Source organism: Pleurodeles waltl, chromosome 1_1 (assembly GCF_031143425.1).
Source record: "Pleurodeles waltl isolate 20211129_DDA chromosome 1_1, aPleWal1.hap1.20221129, whole genome shotgun sequence".
NCBI lineage: Eukaryota > Metazoa > Chordata > Amphibia > Caudata > Salamandridae > Pleurodeles > Pleurodeles waltl.
The window spans coordinates 567,098,163-567,122,982 of NC_090436.1; the positions used below are offsets into that span (position 1 = coordinate 567,098,163).

A 24,820-nucleotide genomic window follows, 5' to 3' on the forward strand; every position below is an offset into this window, starting at 1 on the left:
CTAATAGCTGGGGGTAGATGGATACCAGAGGTAACAACAGAGGTAAGTACAGTAGCTGTCCCCAGCGACCAGGTGCAAGGTAGTGACCCACCCTGTCATCCCATCGGCTAACATACTGCGTAGCGGTTGAAGTGCGTGTGATTCAGGGCCCTTCCCAGTGGACCCTGAGGAAACCAACAGACAAGATTAAGGTTGGAGAGTGCCCCACCCGAGGATACCTAGAAGACAGGAGTACCTACACTAGGGGACCTGGATGCAGAAGGGAGCAGGGACTCTCTCTGAACTCAGTGGATGCCTTGGATTGTCCAGTTTCTGGCACAACCCGTGGAATAGGCCTGTGGAACCCAAGGATGGATTCCGGACATGGAGAACCTGAAAAGAAAGGGGACAGAGTCCACCACCCTTAGAGGTGCCTAGGTGGTAGAGGTGGCAATGCCCACCCTCGTGGAGGTGATGTTCTTGCAAGTCGGTGGAGGAAGAAGTCCAGCTGTGGGGTCCAGGAGCTGCAGAAGATCACAGGAGTCGCCTACGAGCCGTCCCTTGACAATCACCAGATTACAGGAGGGTCAGTGACCAGCCAGGTCACCAACAAGCACTGGCAATTGCAAGAAGGAGCTGAAAATGAATTTGCAGACCTTTGGGGACCAGCAAGGTCCAGAAGACTCTACCCTTGAAGGGGAGTCAAGGCTGGCCCTCAGCACGCAGGCAGGCCAACAGCAGTTGCTGGAGTCCCCACAAGTGACCCACAGGCGTTGGACATAGGGTAGTGACAAGGAGGCCTCAGCAGCACAACAAAACTGAAGTCCCACGTCGCAGAAGTTGCAGGACAGGGGCTGATCTTCGAGTTGCAGTGTGACAGAGCCCGGGGCTTCTTAACGCCTGAAGATTTCCTGGAGGAAGAGTCAGCAAGCCTCGGCAAGTAGAACAGTAGCAGTGCACAGAGGTTCCAGTCCAGTGGCAGGAGTAGGGGCCCACAGTCTGCCAAGTTGGACAGAAAATGAGCAGGACCCAGAGGACCCACACAGGCTCACCACCTGTGAAGCAGACCCTTTCAATGTTTTTGGAACAGCAGACCCCACCAGCTGGTTGACGTTGTCTTGAGGTGCCTCCGTGTGCAGGGGAGTGACTCTTTTACTCCAAGGGAGTTTCCTTTGGGCTTCGAGGTGCAAACAGAGTCCATGTGAGCCTGGAGGATATGCACAACCTTGGATGTTGAAATATTCTTGCAGGTTCCTGGGAAACAATGTTGCAATGGGAGCCTTCCCACCAGGTGCAGTCGTTTGTCAGTTCCGATGCAGACCAGCAGTGGTTACAGAGGCCAGGAGAAGAAAACGTCTTGTAGAGGGTTCCTTGGAGAGTCTTGCTCGACAAATCCGAGGACCCACCCATGGGGGAGCCCTTAATTAATCCTAAAATGGGGTTTGTCACCTCTGAAGTGACCCGCCTTTCAGAGGGAGTCAGGGACATCATCTACCTGGCCTAACCAGTCAGATGCTCGTAGGGGCCTATTCCTTGGCCTTATTTCCAAGATGGCAGAATCAAGTGGCCACCTGGCAGAGCTTTGTGCACCCCCTAGGGGAGGAGGTGGACATGGGTGTAGTCACGTCCCTGTCCTTTGTGTAGTTTAGCACCAGAGCGGGAAACGGGGGTTCCTGAACTGGCGCAAACTGGATTATGCAAGGAGGGCACCAAATGTGCCCTTCAAAGCAGTCTGGTGGCACTCAGAGGCCACCCCCAGCCCTTAATATACAGGGGAGCTGGTCACATGTCTCCGTTGCAGGAAATCCTTTATTCTGCCTCTCTGGGATGAGCCAGGCTCGCAAGCAGGAGGGCAGAACAGTGTCTTGGGTCATCAGGTACATGGGCTGACAGCTATACCCCATAAGGCTGCACAGTCAGAACTCTGGTATCCTCTAAGCAACCCCCAGGGTGCATGGCATCATGCAACTAGCACTGGAATAGGTCTAGTTGAATGATTCCAACATGTTTGATACCAAGCATGCCTAGGTTCGGAGAAGCTATTATGTAGTTGGACCTCTTGTGTTGACAAATGTCCATTACATACCTTAAGATGGCTTCCCCGCACCTACAGAGTCCCGGAATTTGAGCCGGGGGGGGGGGGTGCTCATGCAGGGGTACCCTCACACTTAGAGAGATGCACCCTGCTCTTGGGCTGAAGAACCTACCAGAGGGGTGATTTACTGTATCTAAGTACAGTGACCAGGATGTAAGGTAAGCCTTATATATATGGTGAAAGGGTGCATGCAGCATTTCATGGAGGCTGCAATTACAAACCTGCAGACACAGATTGCATGGGCCCTCATTAGTGGCAATATACATGCTGCAGCCCATGGGGCACCCCTGGTGTACCAATGCCCTGGGTACCTAAGTACCATATACTAGGGGCTTACACAGGTGCACCAGTATGAGAATGGTGGGTGTAAAACGTTTACCAGCAATCAAATATATGGGAGAGTGCACTGGCACTGGGGTCCTGATTAGCAGGATCCCAGTGAACTACAATCTAAAAACACTGACATCAGGCAAACAGTGGGGGCAACTGTTCTAAAAAGATGGCACTTTCTCACATAATACCATCCCAAATAAAAGCTAATGAGACTAACCTTGCCCAGTTGAGTCTTCATTACCTCAGTGGAAATATGTGGAGAGTCCATCTGCATTGGCATGGTTACTCCCAGGTCTATGTTCCACTGAAAAATCCATCCCCTGTAGGGAAATGGACCACCTCAAAAATGTGGGGGTCTCACTTTTAATCTGTTTAAGCCAGATGAAGGGCGTGCGGTCTGTCTGAACAATGAAGTGAGTGCCAAAAAGTTATGGCCTTAACTTCTTTAAGGCCCAGACCACTGCAAAAGCCTCCCTCTCAATGGCTGACCAACATTTTTATCTGGGGGTCAACCTTCTGCTGACAAAAGCCACAGGTTGATCCTGACCCTCTTCATTTAGTTGTGACAGCACTGCTTCTCTTGGAGCTACGTTTTCAGGGTATCCAAGGCCTCCATACAGCTAACTGTCCACTGTGAAGCCATACCCTTTTACAAATCTTGTGTAGTACCTAGTCAGGCCCAGAAAAGCTCTGACCTAGGTCTTGGTAGTTGGCCCTACCCAATCCATAATGGTTTGGATTTTTGCTCTGTAGGGGCTTCCACCTACCAGGTGGCCCAAGTGAACTAATTTGCTCTGCCCTATCTGCCATTTTGTAGCTGTGATAGTGAGGCCTGCTTTTTCAAGGCCTCAAGTACATTCTTGAGGTGGACCAGGTGCTGCTGCCAGGTGGGACTAAAGACAGTAATATTATCTAGATATGCTGCACTAAAGTCCTCCAAGCCTGCCAGAACCTGATTTATCAACCCCTGGAATGTGGCAGATGCATTTACGAACTGAAGGGCATCACTATGAAGTGATAATGCCCACCAGGAGTGGGAAATGCTGTTTTAGACTTGGCAGCATCAGTTAGCTTGATCTGCCAGTAGCCTGCTGTCAGGTCAAAAGTGCTGAGGTACTTGGCTGAAGCTTAGTATCAATCAGCTCATCTGCCCTAGAAATTGTCTGGGCACCAGTCTTAGTGAATGCCCTGAGGCTTCTGTAGTCTAAACAAAATATAATGTCTCTCTGTCCACCCTGGGAGTGAGGTTTTGGCACAAGGACTACCGGGCTAGCCCAAGGGCTATCTGACAGATGTCCATGACAGGAGTTCCGCGTGTCAGTGCAGTTGTGGCACCCTTGACCGTGGTGGAATGAGCCCCCAAAGATGGAAGCTGCTTCTTAGCCAGTGCATGTCACATCTTTTTGCAAAGAATGATCCATTTAAGCAAAGAACGCTGGAAGGATGATGAACTCACTTGAAACAGGGTCATAACTTCTAGTAGGAGTCCCCCTAGTCCTAAGAACCAGCATGTCTGGGTAGATGGTGGTATAGGGTTGCTAGACAGACAAGGCTTTCAACTCACTCATGCGGCAAGCTGACGTAATTACTATGAAGGAAACCGTTTTCAGTGTTAAAAGACACAGAAAGCGGGTATGCATCAGCTCAAATGCGGTGCACATCAAGAATGTTAGGACCAAGTTAACTATAGTATCAAAAATGGTTTCGGTGGAAACATGTGGGTTAGCCCCTCACAAAAAGCTCATTAGAGCAGGTGATTTGAATAATGAAGGTTCACCAGGTAACCGTAGAAAGGCCGAGAGGGCTGACAAAATCCTTAACAGTTGTGACAGCAGTTCCTTGGTGTGCTACACAAAGAACAAACAGCACATCATATATCTTGGCTTGTAAAAGTTGGATCTCCTGAGAAGTACACTATGTGACTAATATTTGCCAGCATCCTGCATGGATGTTTTTCCGGGGTTAAACACCTGGCTACCAAAATGACATCTACTACCTTGTGAGAGAGATCAGGAACAGTTAAATCCATGCATGGAGGCATAGGTTGCGCAGGCCTGGATACAGAACCCTGCCTTGCTGCTTTGACAGAAGATTGTCCCAAAGTGACAGCGGGAGGACAGATGCTCATGGTCAGAAGTTCTAGATACCACACTCTCCTGGTCCTATTCGGAGCTACTAGGATGATTTTGGCCCAGCCATTTCTGATCTTCTTCACAACTCTGGACAGGAAAAGTAGCAGCAGGAAGGCACACAAGTCAAGTGCGCCATTCTAGGTAGAATACATCTCGAACAGAAAGCGTTCTTGGGAACTTCAGTGTACAAAAGTGCTCACACTGCACATTCTTGGCGGTGGTGCACAGATAGAGTTAGAGCTCTTCCAATTGCTGGAGGACACCCTGTGCCACCTCCTGCTGCAGCAGCCATTCATGATGTGCTAGGCAGTGCTGGATGAGTTAGTCCACCCTGGCATTCAAAGATTATGGTTTGTGTCGAGAGAGATGCCCTGTTGACTGACCTACTTCCAGAGGCACAGAGTTTTCTAGCACAGGAAACAGGACAACACTCTACCCTTTTTTGTTGCAGTACCACGCGGCAGTGGTGTTGTCTGTGAGAATCTGGACCAGCCTCCCTTTGATGGATGATAGAAAAGCCTTCAAAGCCAAATGAGTTGGCTGTAACTCCAACAGGCAGATATGGAGGGTAGCCTCCGCTGGAGACCATTGTTCTGATTCCCTACCTCCCAGATGACCTCCTCAAACTAACAGCGATGCACCTCTTACTGCCATTAGCTATGTATGGGCTAGGGAGAGGGGGTCTGTCACTGATCCAACAGCAGTCCAGTAGCCACTACTCCAGATGTTTGTAATCTCTGAACGTTGGGCGGAATCTAACAGGTTCTCTTGGTGTTGAGCCCATTGATACTTGAGGTCCCACTGCAGAGCCCACATGCCATCTAGTATAGACAGCAAGCAGAAAGTAGGAAGCTAAGACATCTCAGAGCCTCTCTCACTAAGACCCAGGATTGAGTTTGAAACATTGGGATCATATCCTGAATGCCGTGAACTTGTTCTGCGGTGAAGGCATGAAAGCATACTAAATAAAGAATTGAGCCGATGAAATGGAGTCTCTGCAAAGCACTCAGCTGTGACTTCTGCATGTTGAGCGAGAAACACGAAGATGTTAAGAGGTCTTCTGTTGTCTGGAGGTGATATTCAAAAGCCTGTTGTCAAGGTAGGAAAAGACTTCTATCCCTAACCTCTGAAGTTCTTCTCCAACCACTACCATTACTTTCCAAAACACCCAAGGGGCACTGGTAAGGTCAAAGGGGAGCACGGACAACCATTTCGACTTCCAGATCCAGGGGAGATAGACCTTGGGCCAATGTATCGTTGAACCTGTCTTTTTTCAGGAATAAATTGACATGGCAAAAATCTAAAATATGATCACAGCCTCCATTCTTCTTCCGTACCAGGAAATTGCAGGAATAACAACCAGTCCCTATTTCCAAAGTTGGAACTCTCTCTATGTCTCTTGTATCCAAAAGAGATTTGACTTGCTGCAAAATAGACAACTGATCCTTCCAAAGTCACTCTGATGTCAGTGGAATATGCAGCAGATCTGAAATAAATGGTAGGCCATACCTTTGTTGGACTATTTGAAGTACTTATTTGTCGGATGTGACACTCTGTCACCAGTGGAGGTAATACCTAACCCTGCCTCAACCCCCCCCCCCCCTCCCCTTCCAAGAGGATGGTCATGCGCCATCTAAGGCTGGCTGAAATTGCTTGGTAGGAGAAGTGCGAGGGGCTGGGAACTGGGCAGTGCGTTACCCCTGTAGACCTGTACATTGTCAGCCCAGTCCCTGAAACATGGTGTCAAATGGACTTGGGGGTTTGTTCCTGTGGAGGTGGACCTTGGTATTGTCTTTGAGCCAAACCCCTTCGGACGCTTCCAAAGAGGTAAAGATGGGTGCTACTGCTGCACGAGCTCAGAAAGGTGTGCTGTGACACAGCTTTACTTGAGGTGCTCCAGGGTAAAGCCTGCCTTATCTCTGAATAGACAGTTACCATCAAATGGCATGTCCACCAGTGATGCCCAAATGTCACCGAGTCACAGACGTCTGTTTTGTTGTGCTGCTGATGCCTCCTTGTGACTCCCTGTATCCATCACCTGTGGGTTACTTTTGGGTTCTCCATTGACGTCTGCTGGCCTTCCTGCGTTTTGAGGACCAGCCCTGATACCCCAGCCACCCCCCCTCTTTGCCGGGTAGAGTCTCCTAGACCTTGGTGGTCCCCAAAACTTTGCAAATACTGCTACAGCTCCTGCTTTTATTTGCCAGTGCTTGTTAGTGTCCTGGCTAGTCAATGACCCTCCTGCAATCCGACGACTGTTGAGGGACAGCTCGTAAGTGACTCCTGGGATCCTCTGCAGCTCCTAGACCCCGCACCTGAACTACTTCTTCCACCAATTTGCAGGAATTTCACCTTCAGAAGGGTGGGCTGTGCCACCAGCACCACCTGGACACCTCCAAGCACGCTGGACTCTGTCCCCTTCATTTACAGGTCCGCCCTTGGGATCCACCAGCCTGATCCATGGGTTGTGACAGCAGCTGGACAATCAGAGGCTTCCACTGACTTCAGAGAGAGAGACCCTTCTCCCCTCTGCATCCGGGTCCCTGGTGTAGGTACTCCTGTCTTCTGGCTATCCTGTGGTAGGGGTACTCTCCATCCTTCCTCTTGCCACTGGGAAGTGTCCTGAATTCCATGAACTCCAACCACTACTCTCTGTGTTAGCCCATGGACAACTGGGTGGGTAACACCTTGCATCTGGTTGCTGGGGACACTCACCATACTTAACTCTGGTGTTTCTGTCTGCCCCCTGTTGAAGGCTGGCCCTCTGTGCAGTGTACCAAATTGAGTACACTATGCAGAGGGTCTAGGCAACCACACGTTGGTTTCCAGAGGTAAAAATCAGACCACCTAATGCTCTTATTTTTCAGGTAGCTGGTCGAGCAGTTAGGCTAATCCAGGAGATGTGCTAAGTATTTCCTGTACTCACAAATCCAATCATGCACCACGCACACTCAATGAATGACTCAAGACCAGAATTTATAAAAAATATTTCAGACTTTCATATAATTTTTAAGACCAAAATCTTTAGCATACGTTAAGTACTTTTCTTGTTATGACTTTTTAAAGTTTTAGCAAAGTTAGTCTTTCTGTGCATAATTATGCACCATAGGAAACAATAGGCAGTCACCTTTAAAAATGCATTAAAAATTGCGTGGTTGAGTTACCAGTCTCTTCTTTTGCGGGGTGGTTGCAGCAGTCGCTGAGCACACTGTGCCAGCTGGAGAATCTCGGGCAGCTCCCGGTTCCGGTGGGAGCATCGATGGAGAGGTTCTTGGCACAGGGCCACCTGGAGGCACCACTTGGAGAAGCAGCTGGTTTGCAGATATAAAGATGGTTCCTTGGGGTCCCCTTGGGCTGCTGAGGTCGCAAGGGATTGGGGACCCGGGCCCACAGCAGATCCCATGATGCAAGGCCTAGGGCGGCCAGGGCGTTTTGGAGGTCTTGGATGCTGTGCGCAACGGAGTCCACAGGAGCTGGAGGTGAGTCTCTTTGTGGGTGACTTACAGGACATCGGGGGCACTCTGGTCAGAGGTCTGGGGTGTTCCTGAAGTCCCTCGACTGGGGCTTCTTCCTGATCCTTTTTCAGCTCTGGGGAAGCTGGTTTTCCACTGGTCCGACGTCAGCTGACCAGTACCCAGGGTATTGCTGTATCTCTGCCACTGGGGGTGCAGCACCACCAAACTTGGCACAGTTGTGTGGCACTTCCGGGCGGTCGTCGGTGTGTCGTCGGGTTTGGCTGTGACTTCCGGTCGCAGAGATATTGGTGATTCAGTGAAGTGACCCTCACTGGTTTGTTGGTCCTTTGCAGGCTTCTTGCTTTTCTTGAGTGGTACCTCCACTCAGGAGGGAGATCTGGGGTGATCCTTGAAGCCTGTAAGTCACCTGAGTTTCTTGGGGTCGGTCCATTGTTCAGCTCCTCCACAGTCGCGATTGTCGGGACTCTGGTGCAGCAAGCAGGGGTCTTGGTGCCTCTTCTGGTGCAACAGGTCCTCTGTTCTCATCCTGGCTGTTTCCTTGGTGGTGGTCTTCCTTTCTTCTTGGGATCCTTTTCAAATCTCAAATCTTGGTCTAGGGGAGCCCACTAAATACTGAATTTAGTGGGCGTTTTAGGGGGAACCGGGTAGTGTCCAATGGTACACTTACCCTTGGGTGGCTTCACCCACTACAGTGACCACTTCAGTGGGAAGGGTCACTTCCCTAAACTTCATTGGCTGTTTTCCTCCATTCCAAGATGGAGAAAACTGAATCAGAAGGTCCACTTCGCATGCAAGCCATGAGGGGTGGTACATACTCAGTGAGGCACACCTCCTACCCTTTGTCTGGTTTCCCGCCCTGGCTCCCGCCCAAACTGAGGGTTTGCAAGGGGGGGAGCTGCCTGCTGCTAGCAGCAGGCCTAATGGCTCAAGTTTCAGGGGCTGTAGCCCTTTGAAGCTCACCGCCAGGGTGTTGCACATTACTGAGGGAGGGGGTGTTCGCTCCTCCACCCAGGAAGGGCATTTTCTTGTAGATTGGCTGTCTGGAATGGCAGGCTGGATGGAACCAGTCAGCAGCTATGCTAGTTGGGGTTAACTGTTGCAGGGGGCACCTCTAAGGTGACCCCTGGGTACATTTAGGGATAAATCCAATACTGGCACCAGTTTGGATTTATCATTCTGAGTTGTTTGATACCAAACAACCCAGGGTGTAAAGTAGCCATCATGTAGCTGGGAAACTCATGTTTGACCAGTGTCCAGTTCATGCATTTAAAATGGCTTCTCTGTTCACTCAGTATGTCCTACTTTTGGCAAGGACACAGTGCGGGCATACTGCTCATACAGCTATGCCCTCACATACAGTATGGTGCACCCTGCCTTAGGGCTCTAAGGCCTGCCAGTGAGGTGTCTTACCCATAATATATGCGGTGTAGGGTGGACAGGGCACACAGAGAGTGTGCCATGTCGAGTTTGTCCTTTTAGGGTTGCTCCAGTACACTCAGCCTGCAATGGCAATGCTGGGTGCATCTACGTGCAGGGCCCTTGAGGGTGGCACAATGAGTGCTGCAGCCCCCAGGGGCCTACTCTTAATATCTCTTGCCCTGGGTACTGAGGTACCCATTTACTAGGGACTTATAGGGGTAGTTAAGAGTGCATCCAATGGTGCCAGGCATCGCAACAGATTTAGGGAAAGAGCTCTGGCCCAGGGAACCTGTTTAGCAGGGGCCCTGGGCATTACCACCTTCTAGAACACATAAACATCAGGCAAAAAGAGGGGGCTAGCCATGCAAAGAGGCTGCCTCTCACACCCCCAGCCCCTAACTAACTACCACTCTTAACTTAGTTAGGGTCACTGTTTCACATTCCAGTTTTTGTATATGGTTTGGCCCTCCTGTACGGCCTTTTGTATTTTTATGCTATTTCTGATTATTAATTTGTGCACATATTGTATATAGATGTCTCCAAAGAGAGCTATACAAATGCTAGTAGTGCTTTAATAAAGTATCCTTTATTTTTGCAACACTTATGTGGTTCTTTCTTGTGAGTGAGTTACTTTCTGATTACTGTGGTATTGCAAGACCTTTACATTCCTCCTGGATAAGCTTTAGGTGCTTGCCTCAGCTACCCCTAGAGAGCTTCTGCTATCTGGACACCTATTCACTAATGGTTGCCTGGACTCAATATAGGGTGCCAAACCATAGGTGTATACCATAAACCAAGCCAGCCTCCTACACAATACGCTGCCGTGCGTGGTGGTTGTTGGATTCGCGTATAGTAATGAAAATTACTATGCGTTAAACGATAGCAATTCACTGAAATAAACACAGGCTACAGGAATGTTATAGTTAGGAAATGGAATTAAATAAAACCATAGAAATTAATTTAAAAAAAAAAAAAAGGTTACAGGGACGTTATTGTTCAGCTTACATTTTAAACGTACAAAACCATAGACATTTATCTGTTAGAGTTATCTCAAGTAACTATAACTCGTGCCCTAAGGCAACTATGACTCGTGCTGTTGCATGCACTGCTAATTATCCCACAAATTACGGCACTCCTGACTCCTTTCATCACATCATTGATAATATCAATGTAATATTTGCTGTAAAAAAAATTACGAAAAAAACTGTCCATGGCAGGGGCACGAGTTATAGTTGCCTTAGGGCACGAGTTATAGTTACTTGAGACAACTCTTAACAGGTGAATTTCTATGATTTTGTACTTTATAATGTGACCCTAACTCTAATGTCCCTGCCCTGTAACCTTTGGGTTTTTAAATGAATTCCTCTTGGTTTTTTTTTTAGGGTTGAGCCTGCGCTAGCATGCGCTTACGCATTCGTATCACTTGCGAGACTCTGTAATAGTTAGAAAAGGGCTCGGAGCCCCGTCCATGTCACGTCCGTGTCTTTCATTGGTTCATGGGCTTGCCTTTTAAAATGGGCTTGCTTTCATTAGTGGAAGACATGCCTACGTCATGCCACCTTCGGTGGTTAGCCCTCCTCGAGTGCAGCAACCAAGTACTGAAAACATACGAGGCTCTCTGTTTTCCGTCCTGTTTGTGGACTACTTTTTCTCTTCTTTCACAGCGCGATCTTGCTTGGCAGAAGTCGAGCGATTTGCATGACATCGACCCTGTTACATAGTTAATTGCACTTTTGCCGATAGGTTTCACTAGAGTTAACGGTAGAAGTGCGATCGCGCTCTTTTTTCCATTTAATGAGACAAGAAAAGTCCGGTTGGGAGTTAACTGCCAATAGCTATAACTCGGAGAAATGCGAGACCCATTGCATTGCAAATGCTTGTTTTACTTCTGTTTCCTAATTACAAGTCCCTTATGTCCCTGTAACCTTTGGCTTTTTCAGTGAATCCCGTGCTGGGTCCTGACCGTGACCGATGTAAATTGTAAAGTATTGTAGAAGCAGCAGATGTTTTTTCAACAGTATAATTAATATGGCCTGTTTCCAAGAAACGAACTATGGCTGTCACTAAAGATGTGTTAACTATCACATTTAGCACAGATGACAAGGCTTTAGACAACATGCGGGGAGGATAAGGGTCACTCGGGAGCTGGATTTGCAGCTAAGGATCGCCCGTTTCTGTTCTTCCAGAGAAATAGATCCAAACTGGGATAAGACGCTCTTTGTCTTAAAAAGTTGCGTGGTAAGTCCCACTGTGAATCAGTATTCCTCTACTGGGAGTATATAAAGAAACCACTTCTCGTGCTCCCACGTGACGTACGTGAGTGTGAGGGAAGTTTTCCACTCTACTTCCACTCTCACTCCAACTCTTTTTGGGAGTAGTACGATAAATAAAACCACTGGTAAGGTTTGTTAAAGTTAAAACTTTGTTAATGTTCACCTCCTTCTCTGCCTCAGAAATGACTACGACCACACCCATAACCGTAAAACTACAGGCCGATATTAAGGTCATCATTGCGCGTGGCCTGGTGTTACGTGTGATATTCATTATAGCTGATAAACGATGCTGGGCTACGTTTTTTATTGGGTGCGATAAATAGCACATGTTACGAGATGTACTCGTAACATGGGAGGTCCATAATAAACCAAAATCTTTGTCCGAGTATGTTCCATACCTTTTCCTCCCTTTAAATTATAGCAGTGTGTTCTGGGTGGGCTAAAAAACGCAATTCTAATATTTCGTCAATATTTGAAATAACCGACCCGCTCGTAATAAGAGGCTCAGTGTCAGTTAAGTGCCAACGGTGGAAATACATGTCTTCATTATTTGATAATGTGGATCAACATCTGCCAGTTCTGGGTGCAGGTAGTGTGTTTTTGCTGACGTAATTGACCCTAGCTGCATAGAAATTAGAGTAGACCAGGCCTCTGGTGGAAAATAATTAGCTTCGTGCTTGTAATTCATATGATCGTCTTGTGTTACTCTAGCACACAATAGTCGTGCGATCCCAAAAGACCCATAACTTTGAAAATGTCTTATTTTAGCTTACGCATTTAAAACTGAGGTTTGCCGTTTTCTGGAAAATTATCAGACACAGCCAGTAGCGTTTTTCTTTAAAGTTTTGGGGTGAAGGTTTCAGTGTCCTTTCTGTCCTAAAGGATAATTTCGATGACAGTGACCTTTTGAACAAATAACCAAAAGGGGACATCTAGGCTTAGCTGGAAAATTAAATGTTTAAGTTTAATACTATATCATCTGCAGATGATGTTTTTAATTTCATGAATATTTTTCAAAAATATATAACAGGAAGTAAAAACAACGGAAAGATGAATGAACTTGAATGTTTTCATATAAAATAATTTGCTTTTCCTTAAAATAAGTACACATTTCAAGTGACTGTGAGAGATAGGGAGATGGCCTGTAAACCAATCGCCTACATCCTTAATGTTCTACTAAATTCTGTTCTAAGGCTATGCAAGTAAGCAAAGGGTAAAAGGTCTTGGGCATAAGTAAAAGCTGTAAAGTGCATTCAGATTGCTCACTCAGGGCCATGCATGGATCCGTGACTGTGTTGTGACATTGACTCTGTCAGTCCTGTCTTTCCTTTTTCCCTTCTTCAGAAGCAGGTGCTGCATGGAAGTGTGGATTTAGTCCAACGTCATCATCTGTGTCTTCATCTTTCCTCTTTATTTCTAATGCCTGCTTTGTCATTTTGTTACAAGGTCTTCATCTGTGACATGGACACCCTTCCAAAAGGGAAATTGCATGTGGTTTTTCTTTTCTTCTTTTTTAATTTGCGGATTTTCACTAACATTTATCATGCAGCTAATTAACCCTGTCTGTCTGGAAGAGGCCGCCGTTTCGTAAGCATTATTCTTGTCCTTTACTATTTGTCCTGCCTTCCCTTATTTCTTCTGTTTTTAATATGCAGGTCCTGTCAGAAAATAGTCATTTACGAACCGCAAGGCACTTGGAACAGAAGCACAGTGGTGTAGGTACGTAATGGTGCGCATGTTGGCTTGAATTCGCCACTTTAAAATTGTGATTAATCTCAAAACTGGCATGTTATTGTTGTGTTTAATAAGTTATTAATTAAAGTCAAATTGCTCAAATATTCCAGTGTGCTTAAGCATGTCTGCACGTGCTTCTCTAAGACACAATTGGCTCGACCTTTAATCTGGCACTGATGCATGAGAGCTTACACAAATGCGCAGAGGAAGGATTCTTAGGTATGGGCGCAACTTATTTTGATTAGAATGAATAACCGGTAATTTCCTAACTTTAGTTTGCCATGGCCTGCAGTGCAAGTTTTTCACTTTAAAAAAAACACATGCATCACGGTATGCTATTTTAGCCACTTAAATGTCTGGATGCTTTGGGCCTCAGCCTGTACCCAAAATAAAGAAACAAAAAACACCAGGCCTATTTTCAGACATCTTTTTTCAGTGATAAGAGCAGGTTCTGACTGCAAATCAGCCTGAAGTCTGTACTTCCAATCAGAGCGCTTAATTTGAGTCAGTGGTTGCAGGTGAGGCCCACTTGCGTGCGCTTTTGGACACCAGGACTTTTTTCTCTTCATCAGACTATAGCCACGTGCAAGAGTTAGAAACTCAGAGAGGAGTAAAACAAGGAAAAAAGAGACCGAAAAACAGTGACAAAGGGAGGAAGCAAGGATGAAAAAGAAGGTAGAAGAATGAGATATTGAGGTGTGGAGGTGCATGAAAGAGGCATGAGGTGAATTCAAGACTAGATAGCCTTTGTATCTGGCAACCCTGACATTCAGCAGGACAGGAATTGAGACTTCCAGCCTTAAATTCCTGACAGAACCAGATGTGACATGGATTCCTGCAGAGAAATGGTTTTCTCTTCCACAGTTGAAACTAGTTTTACATGCCCTTTTTGCAAATCTTTATCCTTCCAATTGCTTATTTTTTTATTTAAAAAAAAAACTTTTTATGCTTTGAATATTTCACATACAGACATGCAAATGCAGTCATGTACAATTTGTATTGACAGATGTTACAAAAATACGAGACACAGAACATTTAGTCTCTGCAATCCGGCACAGAGATCTCAACTCGCTCATGATACTAAGAGAACCAGCCCGCATTCGCACAACTCCAAGCCCCCTCGCTTCCTGTCACACAGGGTCACCCGCCTCTGGCTCACCCGTTTCCTTACCAATCAAATACTGCTTATAGATATCCCAATGTTTTGCAGGTCTATTTGTTGGGAGGAGCAATTCACTGTAGTTGTCTGTTTGTGTATTACAGTACACTATGGGCCTGATTCTAACTTTGGAGGACGGTGTTAAACCGTCCCAAAAGTGGCGGATATACCACCTACCGTATTACGAGTTCCATAGGATATAATGGACTCGTAATACGGTAGGTGGTATATCCGCCACTTTTGGGACGGTTTAACACCGTCCTCCAAAGTTAGAATCAGGCCCTATGTCTCTGTGCCAGTCTTCCACTGTTGGGACGGGATCACGATCCTGCCTCACAGCGATGCGGCTCTTGGCCAGCAGGAGCCCAATTGCTAGCAATTTTCAAAATGTTTTCGGTGGATTCCTATCCCATCCCAGTAGCGCTATTATCGGTTCGCAGTCTAGTCATTCTCCTACTATTGCTTCAAGTTTGCAAAACACTCCACTCCAGAAGCGCTGCACTCCGTCGCAGGCCCAGAACATATGCAAGAAGCCAGCCTGCTCTACACTGCACCTAGGGCAACTCGCAGTGTCTCTTAGTCCGGATCTATGGAGTCTAAGGGAGGTGTAATATACTCTGTTTAAGTACTTAAAGTGTACCAGATGATGTCTGCCGTTCAGAGAAATCGTACGTGTTACAGAGCAGCAGTAGCGCCACTGGTCATCTGTTATCTGTACCCCTAGCTCCCTTTGCCACTCGAGTCGCGCCACCACTAGCTCATGAACACGCATCTTCTGTATTTGCATATATAAACAGGAGACCAGTTCCCTAGGCTGGTCATTCAATACCACTATGGAGAGAGTCTGTACATCAGGGGGCTCTCGCATATCCTCTCCTAATAGTGCAGCCATCGCATGTCTCACTCTGTGATACTGATACCGAAGCAGTGCAGTAGGCTCGGCAACTTGACTCTCTATCTAGTCCCGTTTCTTCATGATCCCTTCCGCAAATAGTTCCCCGATAGTACTGATTCCCAGTGTGTTCATAGTCTGTATTATTTTTTTTTTTTTATTTTTTTTTTAAATCTGTTTATTAAACTTAAAGTCCAACAAGGTCTGGATATAGCAGTACACTACATATATTTTGGTGAAAAGGCACCTATCTTCTAACGTTTATACGTTACACAGCTTAGATACATTTCCGTGTACTGGCTTTCCATAAACATTCTATAACTAATAACATATGACATGATGATTAATATTCTTAGGTATATCCTTTGGCGTCCATTATGTTAGTGGGAGCGTGAAGTTGTACAGGCTCCGAGGGCTACTTTTCTGTGTGTGCTCTTTGGTATGGGGGATAGTTGTGTCATGGGTCAGTCGTTGGGTAAATGTGGTGTGGGCTAGGCCTAGTGATTCAATAGTTTGGATCTATTCTTGGCAGATTCAGTTAATGTGTGTAGATCTAGGGATAGCGTATTTTAAGGTTATTAAAGGGTATAGTTTATGGGGGGTATTTGTCATCTCTAGATTCCATTCTAACTACAAAGAGATCCCAATTTTCAATCCCGCCTTGTGTCTGACCTCTGTGCTGTGATTGCCTCAGAGTTTGAGCTTCCGCCAATGTGTAATCGTGCAGGTCACGTAGCCAGATGGAATGGGGGGGGGGCATTTGGGGCCTTCCAATGTGTGGCTATCAGGCGTTTGTATGTCGCAAATGCTAAATCTACAAATTTGTGGGTATGTTTATCTTTTTTTTTTCGGTATCGTATATTAAGTAGACAGGATTCTGGAGTCTGGGTAAGCGGTTGGCCTGATAGGTCTATGGTTGTGTTGACAATTTGGTTCCAGCCAGTGTTGATCGTGTGACATTCCCAGACCATATGGTAGAAGGTTGCTGCGGGGGCAGCGCATCTTGGACATATGGAGTTAGCTCCTGGATATATTTTATGAATATGAGCTGGGGAGAGATAAGCCTGATGCACATAATTAAATTGCGTGTATCTTAGTCTAAAGTTGCGTGATACGGACTTGATCGAAGTGAGGGCTATGTCCCAGGATTTTTGTGCTATTGGTGTAGGAAGAGCGGAATCCCATCGAAGTTTGACCTGGGTTAGAGCTTTACAGCTTCTTGATAGGAGTATTTTGTATACTTTAGTAACAGTGTGTTTTGCCTCTCCCATAGAAAGTATTGCAGAAAGTAGGAGGGATTCGTTTGGTTCGTTTTGTCCACAGCCCCATATGTTGCGTAGGAGATTATTAATGGCATTGAATGTCAGGAAGGCTAGTGGCTGCATTGTCCCCGCAGCCGTCAGATCTCCGAACTTGATTGCTCTGGATTCATTATATAGGTCTCCTGTATAGAGGGTATTAACCGTTCGTAAGTCATGATGAGAGGATAAGGCGTGAAAGCCCGGGAGCTGGGGTAATGGGATTAAGGGAGAATAGGGGAGGGGTGACATTTTGCCTTGTACATATCTCTTCCAGCAATGCCTGGCCGAGCTAAGCAGGGGGTATTATGTCGTAAATGGGGGAGACCTGTTAATAACCATGCCAATATCTGTGTAGGGGTTATGTAATCCATTATTGCTGTACCCTCTGTGTTGGACGGCTCGTTGAGCCATTTGGTGACCCATTGAAGTTGGGCTGCTGCATAATATAGCTCAAGGTTCGGCATACCCAAGCCACCTTCCTCTTGTGGGTATTGCGTGGTGTTTAGAGCTACTCTGCGTCTGTCTCTGCCCCAGAGTAAGTCAGTTAGTAGTGAATGTGCTTTATGGAAAAACGAGCACGGTAAGGCCAACGGGAGTGCCGAGAAATAATATAAGAATCTCGGCAATATTAGCATCTTGACTATTGCTATCCGGCCCATGGGCGATAGGGGCAAGGAACTCCAGAATGCCAAGGAGCCTCGGGTGGAGCGGAGAAGCCTATCTAGGTTACCTTCTCTTAGATCTGCCATAGAGTGATACACTTGGACACCCAGGTACTTGAAGGTTTGGTACGACCATGGTAATTGATGTATGGGAGATGATGTTTGTTGTTCAGGGGGTAAACAAGTAAGGGGAAAGATACAGGATTTAGACCAGTTCACACGTAAGCCAGATACAAGAGCGAAGCTATCCAGTATATGCATTATCTTGGGCAGGGAGTCAGAGTGGTTGCGTAAATATACCAGGGCATCATCTGCATACAAAGAAATTATATGATATGCTTCGAATTCCCTTATTCCCCATTTATGTGCGTACCTCCTGATCTTAATTGCAAGTGGTTCCATAGCTATTGCGAATAGCAATGGTGATAGCGGGCAGCCTTGTCTGGTTCCTCTGCTCACAGGAAAGGTTTCTGACACTACCTGGCCGGTTTTGACTCGGGCTGTTGGTTTGGAGTATAGTGTTGTGATCCAATTGATGAAGCCGCTCCGGAATCCAAACATCTTGAGGGTGCTAAATAGATATTCCTAGCCTAGCGTATCGAACGCCTTCTCGATATCTAGTGACACAGTCACACTTTCTGGGTCAGTGGTGTTGTGCATGATACGAATTAGGCGCCTTATATTAATAAAAGTGTTTCTACACGGGATATATCACGACTGGTCTGGGTGTATCAAGTTAGGTAGGTGAGGGAGTAATCTATTTGCTAGGATTTTTCCAAGAAGTTTGCAATCGGTGTTCAACAAAGAGAGTGGTCTGTATGATCTGACGTCCAAAGGGTCCCGCCCCGGTTTTGGTAGAACCACTATTAGTGCTTCCCTCATGTAGTCTGGCAATTGTTTTCTATTATGCGCTTCATTAAACACCTCTAACAGAGGTTGCAACAGGTGAGTACTTTGCGAGTTATAATATTCTGGCGGTAAACCATCTATGCCAGGGGTTTTGCCTCGTGCCATCTGAGAGAGGGACAAGCGAAGTTCTTCAATAGTAATGGGGCCGTCTAGGATATCCGCGTTGTTGACGATGCTCGAGTTTTGGGGAATCTGAGTTAGGAATTCGGCCAGTTGCTGTTCTGTGGGAGGGGTAGAAGGTTGGTATAACGTATGATAATATGTATAAAAGGCCTTGTTGATGTCAGTTTGGGTGTTGACCACTATTCCTGTTTGTAGTTTGATAGCTCCTATCGGTGACGATTGCGGTGATTGGCGCACCAGCCACGCCAATAGTTTGCCCGATCTGTCCCCCTCAGCATGTTGTCTCATTTTAAAATGCCTATAATTGTGTGTACCCAGGCTGTCGTCTGTTTCTCTATATTTTGCTTTCAGTGATATAAGTGTTTCTGGCGGTGTATTGTTTGTTGAGACTTCAATCTCCGCTCTATGTATTTTGGCTTCCAATTTTAGTAATTCTGAGGACAGCATTTTCTTAATGCCCACCGATGCTGCCAGGCAATGCCCTCTAACTACTACTTTATGGGCATCCCATTCAATAGCTCGGGTTGATGTTGTATTTTTATTTAGAGAGAAATAGGTTGACAGGCATGTGGCCAATTCTGTATTAAAGGGGGGGTCAGTCAAGGCATCTGGCTGTAAGCGCCATGTTGGAATGCGGGCATGAATATAGCCCCACAGCAACATGGAGTAGTGTGGATTATGGTCTGATATGGTGCGGGCTAGGTAGCCAGATGTAGTTACCTTTGGGATTATGTTAGATGTAGCGAAGAACATGTCTAGCCTAGTATAGAGATTGTGTACAGGTGAATAAAACGAGTACTCACGTAATGTGGGATGGGAAGTTCTCCATATTTCAGTAAGCATGTTATTAGCAGCCCATTCTATCAGATCAAGCGATGCTCATTTAGCCGGGGCACGTTCTAGTGGGGGGATAGAGCGGTCTTTCAAAATATCCAGAACGCAGTTAAAGTCTCCGCCCCATATGGCATCTATTGCGGGGTCGCTGAGCATGCTACTGCCCATTGTCCCCAGAAAGTCGCGTTGATTTGTGTTAGGAGCATATAAGGTTATCAGGGCTAATGGGTCGCCATCTAAAGTACCCTCTAGAACTACGTGCCGCCCGTTTGGGTCGCACTGTTTGTGGGACACAGTATATGGAACCCCGGGGGCTATCCAGATTACAGTTCCTCTGGCATATGACGAAAAGGTGGTCCCATATAATTGTCCTTTCCACTTTGTTTTAGTTAGTGCCAACAAGGATTTATCTAAGTGGGTCTCTTGCAGCATGGCTATGTGTATCTGGTGCCTCCTAAGATATGTGTAAATCCGTTGTCTTTTGCTTGCGGAAGCCATGCCCTTTACATTCCATGTTAAGGTTTTGTATTGTGTAGTATAGTGTTTATTTTGTGATGCCATGGGATTTGAGTAAGATATTCTGAGGGGATACCGCTCGAGGTTGTGTAAGCCCAATTTTCTTTGTTATTTGGTATCTATACCCAACAACTAGCCTTCTAGCTACTGAAATGTGTGCCCTGCTTTTAAGGTTTACATTATAGTGTGACGCTCTATAATTAGTACATGTCAATAAACATAATAACAAAACTTTCCATTCAGCTGCAGCTACAAGATCCGCTATGTTTAACGACAGTAGCAGGTGAGATAAAAACAAGGGGATAATAAAACTTTTCTTCTTGGGATAACAGTCCATATAGTGCGGAGGGTGTGCCATGGTTACGGGTAGTAGAGTGATTTTAGAACCGGCCTATTTTGCGTATATTGGTATCATTGCCAGGATCGAGTGGCGGCGGGCCGGGCACACAAGACAGGGAAAGTATTTATGCAATTGCAAACAATGACAGTGTCTAATTAGTAACAGCAAAAGAAATGGTATCCTGTATATGGGAACAAGTATTTAACAGATGTCGTCTGCTGTTCGTGGAGTGAGGTTTGGGCCCCGCTCAGTTTCCGTTGAGTCGGAGTTTAACTCTAGTTCAGGTTCAGCTTCTGATTGCTCAGAGAAAGATGTCGGTGATACATTGGCAAAACGCTGCGCAGACTGTAGCAGTAGCGATCTTTCTGCTCGTGATTGTTCAGGGGAAGGTTTGTTGCCTTGTTTACTGCGAGGTTTACGTTTATTTCTCGGGGGTAGGCTTTTGTCATTAGGGGATGGAGGGTCAGCTAGTCCTTTTGCGTGAAGCCATGTCCATGCATCTTCAGGAGTAGTGAAAAATAGAGTACGAGTGACGTCCTGCACTCGGAGTTTAGCGGGGAACAGCAAGGAGTATTTAATATTGTGTTCTCTGAGACGCTCTTTGACCCGGTAGAATGAGTTTCGTTTTTTTTGTACCTCTACTGTGAAGTCCGGGTAGGCGGTTATTTGCGTGTTCTCAAAGTGTATTGGGTTAAATTTTCGGAATAATTGTAGTATAAGGTCTCTATCGCGGTAAATCAATAGTTTTGCTATGAGGGGACGTGGATAGGCACCCGGTGGAGGGGGTCTGCCCGGAATCCTGTGGGCGCGTTCTATTGAAAAGAACTTTGGAACGTTATTTTTCAACACCGTTTCAGTCAGCCATTTTTAGATAAAGAGTTCTGTATTTGGGCCTTCGACGCGTTCTGGAAATCCCACGAACCGGATGTTATTTCGGCGCGACCTGCCTTCGGCTTCTTCAGCTCGTCGCTTAAGTGTCTCAACTTCTGCTGTTATGGCGCTTAATTGGGATTTAACTTCTAACATAGATGGTGTAAGGTGTGACGTGTCTTTTTCGAGCTCAGCGACCTTTTCTGCTAGCGCCTGCTGGTCCGTACGAAGCAGGTTAACATCTTCTGTAATTGAGCCAATTTTCGCTTCCAGAGTTGTTTTAGTATCCAGTATGGCTTGGAGCACTTTTTCGAATTGTGTTGAGTGCGTTTGCAATGTCTCTTCCATTTTCTGAAGGGTTTGGTATGTGTCTGTGGCTCCGGGTGCCAGAGGCGGATTGGTTGGGCCCATGGTTTCTGGGGGCGCACGTGAGGTCTTTGGTTTTCCCATCAGATGGTTCACGTTTAAAGTTATTGCCAAACTCCGAATTCAGCGTTGTGTTATTTAGTTTTGTCTCGAAGGCTGAGTGCTGCAGCGTCGGCGGCGTGTCACTTGCGATGCATAGGAGTTAAACTACGGCACGGTGTCTGCAAACGACAGGCGGTCTCCTCCTTTCCCTGCACTACGCACTCGCCGGTTGGCACTGCGAAGGGCTGTTCCTATTTCCGTTGATTTCTGCGCCGTTGTGGCATCGGCTCTTCATCAGCCTGTCTACTAGGCACTATTTTTCTTTGCTTGCCCCTGTTGTGTTGATCAGGCTCGCTCTCAAGTTTCTACAGCCTACTTTAGTTAAATCGCGTTGCTTTTGTCCCTTTAGTAGCAGTATTACTATGTGTCCAGCGGTTTTTCCAGTCGTTTATTCTACCAGCCAGGGGCCCATCCGTCCTCTAAAGGAACACAGGAGGTCTTCAGGGTGCGCTGTTCAGTCCGTCCAGTATCCCTCGATCGGGCGTTCGCCGGGGCGGAAGTCCTAAAGACTCGCACTTACCGCCTCTTGGGAGCCCTGTAATTCAGAGCCAGCGTGGTTCTCGCCGCCTCAGTTTTTCAGATCAGAAGCACTCGAGTGCTTCTCAGCGCGATCTCGCAACAGTGGAGGGCGCCGCAAGCGTCTCCCAGGTCTAGCGCGAGTTAGGTTTCTACGCCAGCTCTCTCGGGCCTATACGCGTTGCTACCTCTGCATCATTGGTTCCATAACTGGGGAGAGATGGCTTTCACCCCCATAGCGGGTCTGGACGTCTTTTTTGCAGCAACTCGCGTTTACTTCTACTTGGGAGCTCCGCAATCTTATAGCCAGCGCGGCTCCTACCGCCAGAGTTTTTCAGGCCATAAGCGCTCAGTAGCTTCTCAGCGCTATCACGCGGCAAAGGAGGGCGGTGCGAGCGTCCCTCGGGTCTGGTGCGAGTTGGGCGTCCTGGGCAGCTCCCTCAGGTCTGTGCGCGTTGCCGCTTGTGCCCCGATTACAATATCCCGCACTTACTGCTTTTCGGGATCTCCGCTATCCGCAGTCAGCGCTGTTCCGGCCGGCTCAGCTTTTCAATTCAGAAGCACACGGTGCTTCACAGCGCGAGCACGCGACGCGGTAGGGCGCCACGAGCATCCCTCGGGCCCGGCGCGAGTCGCTCGTCTTGGGCAGCTCCCTCGGGTCCGTGCCCGCCGCCGCTCCGCAACTAGGAGGGGATGGTTTTCACCTCCGTAGCAGATCAGAACATCTTTTTGCAGGATTTTGATTATAGGCCGGGTCGGAGCTGTAGTTTATACGTCCGACCCGGTCGCCATCTTGGACACGCCCCCCCATAGTCTGTATTAATTTCCGATCCCTCCATAGTTCGAACCAAGTGCACCAGTCCAATGGCACATGTGGAGAGTACAATAGGACCAGTCCCTGCTGGTGCAGGAGCTCGAGCCAGGCCCATGTGACTGAGTTCAAAGAAGCAAACTCTTTATATCGTCTAGTTAGCAGAGCAGGATGCAGCAAGCCCAAAGAGAACGCATCAATCCCTATTCGTGCCCAGTAAATCTCGATGTGTACAGTAGTAGTTAGTTCAGACTGTTATGATGTGCAACTCCACTACGGCCTCTGCTGCAAGGAAAGGCCGGAAGGGCAAAAGAACACCCCACAAATACAACCACAATTAGGAGGTGCACCACTCCAAAACACTCAATGGAACATGATGAGTATAAGAAAGTCCAATGCTATTAAGCAAATAATGGCGCGAAGCTTCTATTGGTTTCTTCCCGACGGTTTTAATTGGTAAAGGAAGCTTGTTACAACACACATTTCATGAAAAGCAGCAGCCACCGCGTTTTGCCCTATACAAATGGGCTTCTTCATATAATGGTAAGGTGATATAATGACATACGTGAAGTAACAAAGAAAACAAGACATATTGACATACAAAGTGTTACTTTACATACATACAATAAACAACAAATTTGCTTAGTAAAGGTACAACAATATTTCCAAAAGGCAAGAAATATGTAAACACAGTCAAAGTCTAGACCAATAACAAGTCAAGTGTAATTAACAGAACCAGCAAGGGAGAATAATCAAAGTTAAAAGTCAGAAATAAGATTCAAGTGATACACCGTGAAAAACATGTATACAGGAACATAATAAAGTGAATTCCTTATGAAAAGCCAGTGTACAAACTGAAAATGGAAAATTTGAGAGAGAGGTATCCCTCTGCCAATAAATGTAAGGTCCCATTAGTGGCAAAAGAGTAACATAAGGTAGCAAAAGAGTTTTGCGTCAGGTCAAAAGAAGGGGGTGGACACATACCAAAGGTAGTACTCCAAATGTAGCGAGATTTGTAATTCGCGATGTGCGCATACAGGGAGTCATAAGGAAGTTCTAATTAAAAAGAAAAAACAAGAAAAAGGTTAAAAAAAAAAGGGGGGAGAACCATGACGATCCATATTGTCAGGGGCAAAGATCACTAGCTACATTGCAAATAAACCAGGGAAATTACATTGTAGAGTCAGCGGCATGCTCAACAGTGGGTTCACAGATTCTGAGTTAACCGCGCTCTTTTCAAAAAGGCTATCGCAGCCTTACCTTGAGAAAAGTGTAGCGAAGAATAGCTGTACGGCGGTCCGAAAAGTAACACGGGCCGGTAAAAAAGTAGTACAGGCGGGCCCGGCCGTGTGCCGCCCGTCCAATGACTTGTATAAATGTTCCGCGGTTTCAAATATTCACGGTTTTAAAAGGAAAACGCCAGAACTATCAAGTCACACCGTGACCGGGGAAAGGAAATGCGTAAACAAAGACGACGGACTGTATGTGACAGTCGTACTTCAGAAATTTGCTGAATATCAAGTGCGGCGGCCATGTTGGAATAAAAAAGTCATACAGATAGGAGTACAACCCGGTATATTTTAAATAGCCGGATACAAGATTTCAAACAATAAAGTGTGTCTCTAGTGTTGAGAAAAATTGTATTAAAAATTGTATTAAAAAACATATAACATGATGCCGAAAGAGAGGGGAACAAGGAGAAAAAGAGTGTGAGGGAATAAGAAACCGTGGGAAAATAGTAACAAGCCCAAACAGAGAAAGATATCGAAGGGTAGACATGTGATAAGTATAAAAAATCTGTGTCAAGCAAGATAGGGGTGCAAAAGTGGTTACTGAATGTATGTGAAACAAGACAGTGAAGAAAGTAAAGGGATATACGGTACGACTAACAGTACAATTTTAAGTTATCATCTGGAGAGCCTATTTATATGACTACTTGCGTAAATGTGAAGAAAAACAAAAACATAAAGAATACATT

At 46.4% G+C, this 24,820-nt stretch overlaps 1 protein-coding gene across 1 annotated transcript in view; it reads left to right on the top strand.

Annotated features, from left to right (window-relative positions):
• Positions 1–24,820, top strand: part of PPIP5K2 (diphosphoinositol pentakisphosphate kinase 2) — a 1,112,711-nt gene that overhangs the window by 675,272 nt on the left and 412,619 nt on the right. The window contains exon 26 of the mRNA XM_069226183.1: positions 13,363–13,426. Within this exon, the coding sequence (XP_069082284.1) occupies positions 13,363–13,426 (64 nt within the window). The remainder of the gene's footprint in view (positions 1–13,362; positions 13,427–24,820) is intronic.